General features: G+C 41.0%; 1 protein-coding gene across 1 annotated transcript in view; it reads right to left on the bottom strand.

Annotated features, from left to right (window-relative positions):
- Positions 1-3,638, bottom strand: part of LOC139751368 (uncharacterized) — a 186,078-nt gene extending 182,440 nt beyond the window's left edge. Inside the window, exon 1 of the mRNA XM_071666734.1 lies at positions 3,278-3,638. Within this exon, the coding sequence (XP_071522835.1) occupies positions 3,278-3,421 (144 nt within the window). The 5' untranslated portion in view covers positions 3,422-3,638. The remainder of the gene's footprint in view (positions 1-3,277) is intronic.
- Between the last annotated feature and the right edge of the window lie 201 nt (positions 3,639-3,839).

Below are 3,839 nucleotides of genomic sequence, written 5' to 3'. Positions count from 1 at the left end.
TCTCTCTCCATCAACTATCAGTTTTACCCATATCAATCTAGAGTTTACTTTCTTACACTCTATCACATACTCCCACCACTCCTGTTTCAGGAGTAGTGCTACTCCTTCCCTTGCTCTTGTCCTCTCACTAACCCCTGACTTTACTCCCGAGACATTTCCAAACCACTCTTCCCCTTTACCCTTGAGCTTCGTTTCACTCAGAGCCAAAACATCTAATTTCCTTTCCTTAAACATACTACCTATCTCTCCTTTTTTCTCATCTTTGTTACATCCACAGACATTTAGACACCCCAATCTGAGCCTTCAAGGAGGATGAGCACTCCCCGCGTGACTCCTTCTTCTGTTTCCCCTTTTAGAAAGTTAAAATACAAGGAGGGGAGGGTTTCTAGCCCCCGCTCCCATCCCCTTTAGTCGCCTTCTACGACGATGTGGTAATATACATGTATATAAACATAAACACCCATATACCCACATATACATACACATACATACACATTACACAGACATATATATATACACACATGTATATAATCATGCTTGCCATCATCCATTTCTGTCACTACCCCACCGAACAGGGAACAGCATCGTTGTCCCTCCATTTCAGTGAGGTAACACCAGGAAACAGACAAAAAAAGGCCACATTCACTCGCACTCAGTCTCTAGCTGTCACATGTAATGGATCAAAACCACAGCTCCCTATCCACATCCAATCCCCACAGACCTTTCCATGGTTTAACCCAGATGCTTCACATGTCCTGGTTCAGTCCACTGACAACATGTCAACCCCAGTATACCACATCATTCCACTTCACACTATTCTGTGCATGCCTTTCACCCATCTGTATGTTCAGGCCCCAATCACTCAAAATCTTTTTCTCTCCATAATTCCATCTTCCAACAATGTAAGGGTAAGAGAGGTGTGCGGTAATAAAAAGAGTGTGGTTGAGAGAGCAGAAGAGGGTGTTTTGAAATGGTTTAGTCACATGGAGAGAATGAGTAAGGAAAGATTGACCAAGAGGATATATGTATCAGAGTGGAAGGAACGAGGAGAAGTGGGAGACCAAATTGGAGGTGGAAAGATGGAGTGAAAAAGATTTTCAGTGATCGGGGCCTGAACATGCACGAGGGTGAAAGGCGTGCAAGGAATAGAGTGAATTGGAACGATGTGGTATACCAGGGTCAATGTGCTGTCAATGGATTGAACCGGGGCATGTGAAGCGTCTGGGGTAAATCATGGAAAGTTCTGTGGGGCCTGGATGTGGAAAGGGAGCTGCAGTTTTGGTGCATTACACATGACAGCTAGAGACTGAGTGTGAACCAATGCGGCCTTTGTTGTCTTTTCCTAGCACTACCTCGTGCACATGCGGGGGGAGGGGGGTTGTTATTTCATGTGTGGCGGGGTGGCGATGGGAATGAATAAAGACAGACAGTATGAAGTATGTACATGTGTATATATGTATTTGTCTAAGTGAGTATATATATGTATACGTTGAGATGAATAGGTATGAAAATTTGTGTGTGGACGTGTATGTATATACATGTGTATGTGGGTGGGTTGGGCCATTCTTCGTCTGTTTCCTTGCGCTACCTCGCTAACGCGGGAGACAGCGACAAAGTAAAATAAATAAATAAAATACTTCCACCTCTAATTTGGTCTCCTGCTTCTCCTTCTCCCTCCACCTGTGACACATATATCCTCTTTGTCAAACTTTCCATGCTCATTCTCTTCTTATGTCCAAACCATTTCTGCACATCCTCTTCAGCTCTCAACCACAATCTTCTTATCACTACACATCTCCCTTACCCTTCCATTACTTACTCGATTAAACCATATCCCACCATATATTGTCCATAAACATTTCATTTCCAACACTTTCAACCATGTTCTTACAACCCTATCTATAGCTCAAGGCTCGCAACCATATAATAATGTTAGAACTACTAAGCCTTCAAACATACCCATTTTTGCTCTCTGAGATAACTTTCTCTCTTTCCACATATTCTTCACTGCTTCCAGAAACTTCATCTCCTCCACAACCTTATGACTCACTTCCACTTCCATGGTCCCATTCACTGCTAAGTCCACCTCCAGATATCTAAAACACTTGAGTTCCTCCAACTGTCCTCCATTCGAAAATACATCCCAATTAACTTGTCCCTTAACTCTGCTGAACCAAATAATCTTGCTTTTATTCCCATTTACTCTCAACTTTCTCCTTTCACACACTTTTCCAAACTCAGTCACCAACTTCTGCTGTTTCTCACTCAAATCAGCCACCAGGACTGTATCATGAGTGAACAACAACTGACTCTTTTCCCAGGCCCTCTCATCCCCAACAGACTCCATACTTGCCCCTTACTGATCAGTAGCTGATATGAATTCTATATGGATTCTGTCAAAAAGGTGGACCTTTGTTTACTGTGTGTGTAACAGCATGGGTTATTAGAAATGGAATCAATTCCATAGCTATATACAGTAGGTATGATGTAATCTATTATACATGGTCAGAATCTCTAGACCAGGATGACTATGCCCCACAACAGTAGAAGTTTATGGATACAAATTTTGTTTAAATAGATACTGTCCCCTTATTGATCATTCACCAGTGTGTGGTGCACATGAAAACAAGGTAAAAGTGGGGCATATCCTTGTTCACCGAATGTCCTTGCTCAATCCCGACCCATAGCATAAGTGTTGAGAACCCATTCTGCAAAATTTATTTGCAAAATTGTGCATGACTATATGCACCTGATCAACAATTATTTTTTTTCTATGTTGAAGGCTCCAGCATGGAAGTCCACATCAAGGTGGGGCCTTTAAGGAAATATAGAGAGAATAATGAAAGAGAAAAAGACAAGAGTTAGTATTCGGAGGAAGTGAAGAACTTGTCTTTCAAAATGAGTCGGGTTATCAGTAACTGGGAAAGAATGAGAACGTAGAGAATTCCAAAGCTTCGACGTGAAGGGAAAGAAGCAGTTATCAAAACGGCCCACCCTTGACTTGCCAATGGCCACACAGTAATCATGGTTTACACAGTGGTGAGGGCACAAAAACAGCCAGCTCTTTGTGAAGGGGAACAATTAATGATGATAAAGATAAAAGATAATGATAGTTTCCTAATAAATTACGGATCAGTACTGCAGTCATTAATATTGACTGTTTACATGACTTTCTATATAAATTTACATCCACACAAGCCTGTACAGGGAAGCCTGAAAACATTGGTGTCCTTCGCTTCACATCAAACTTAAACAATCAAAAACAAAAACAACTCACAGTTAGTCCTCTTGCCAACAAATCAGCTACCAGTTCATCATAACCCTTAGAAGCTGCCCAATGGAGAAGTGTTGAACCTGCATGGAACTTGATTATAGGTTCAACCCTCTCCAATCCCCGTTCAGTGCCTGTGGATACCAACATCAAAGTTATTTATGAATAAAAACAAATAAAAGCAAATGCCTACATATAGATATATATATTTGTGTTATCAAGAGATGTAGTTTGTATTTTCTTATGCAGAAGCCTTTTATTTTGCGGTGAATATCAAACTATGTCTCGGACGAACAAGAGAGAAAATGGTGAAAAACTAATTGTAAATGGCAGAGTAATCACACATCATAAGTGTCTCCATGGCATCATGGTACAATTTTCCTTACCTTATTCTCACCAAACATATCTCACCATCCATGAAAAATCAAATGCCCTGATGACATCACAAAACCTTAATGCACTCCCACATTTCAAACCACTCATTCATACTACCACTTATGCTCATACATGTGTCACTTCCACTGCAAAAGCTCTTACTAGCACTAAATTTCTTCCATGCTCACCATAT

This window comes from Panulirus ornatus, chromosome 11 (genome assembly GCF_036320965.1).
Source record: "Panulirus ornatus isolate Po-2019 chromosome 11, ASM3632096v1, whole genome shotgun sequence".
Classification (NCBI taxonomy): Eukaryota; Metazoa; Arthropoda; class Malacostraca; order Decapoda; family Palinuridae; genus Panulirus; species Panulirus ornatus.
Note: the sequence above shows the minus strand (reverse complement) of the source record. Positions and strands in the feature narration are given on the sequence as shown.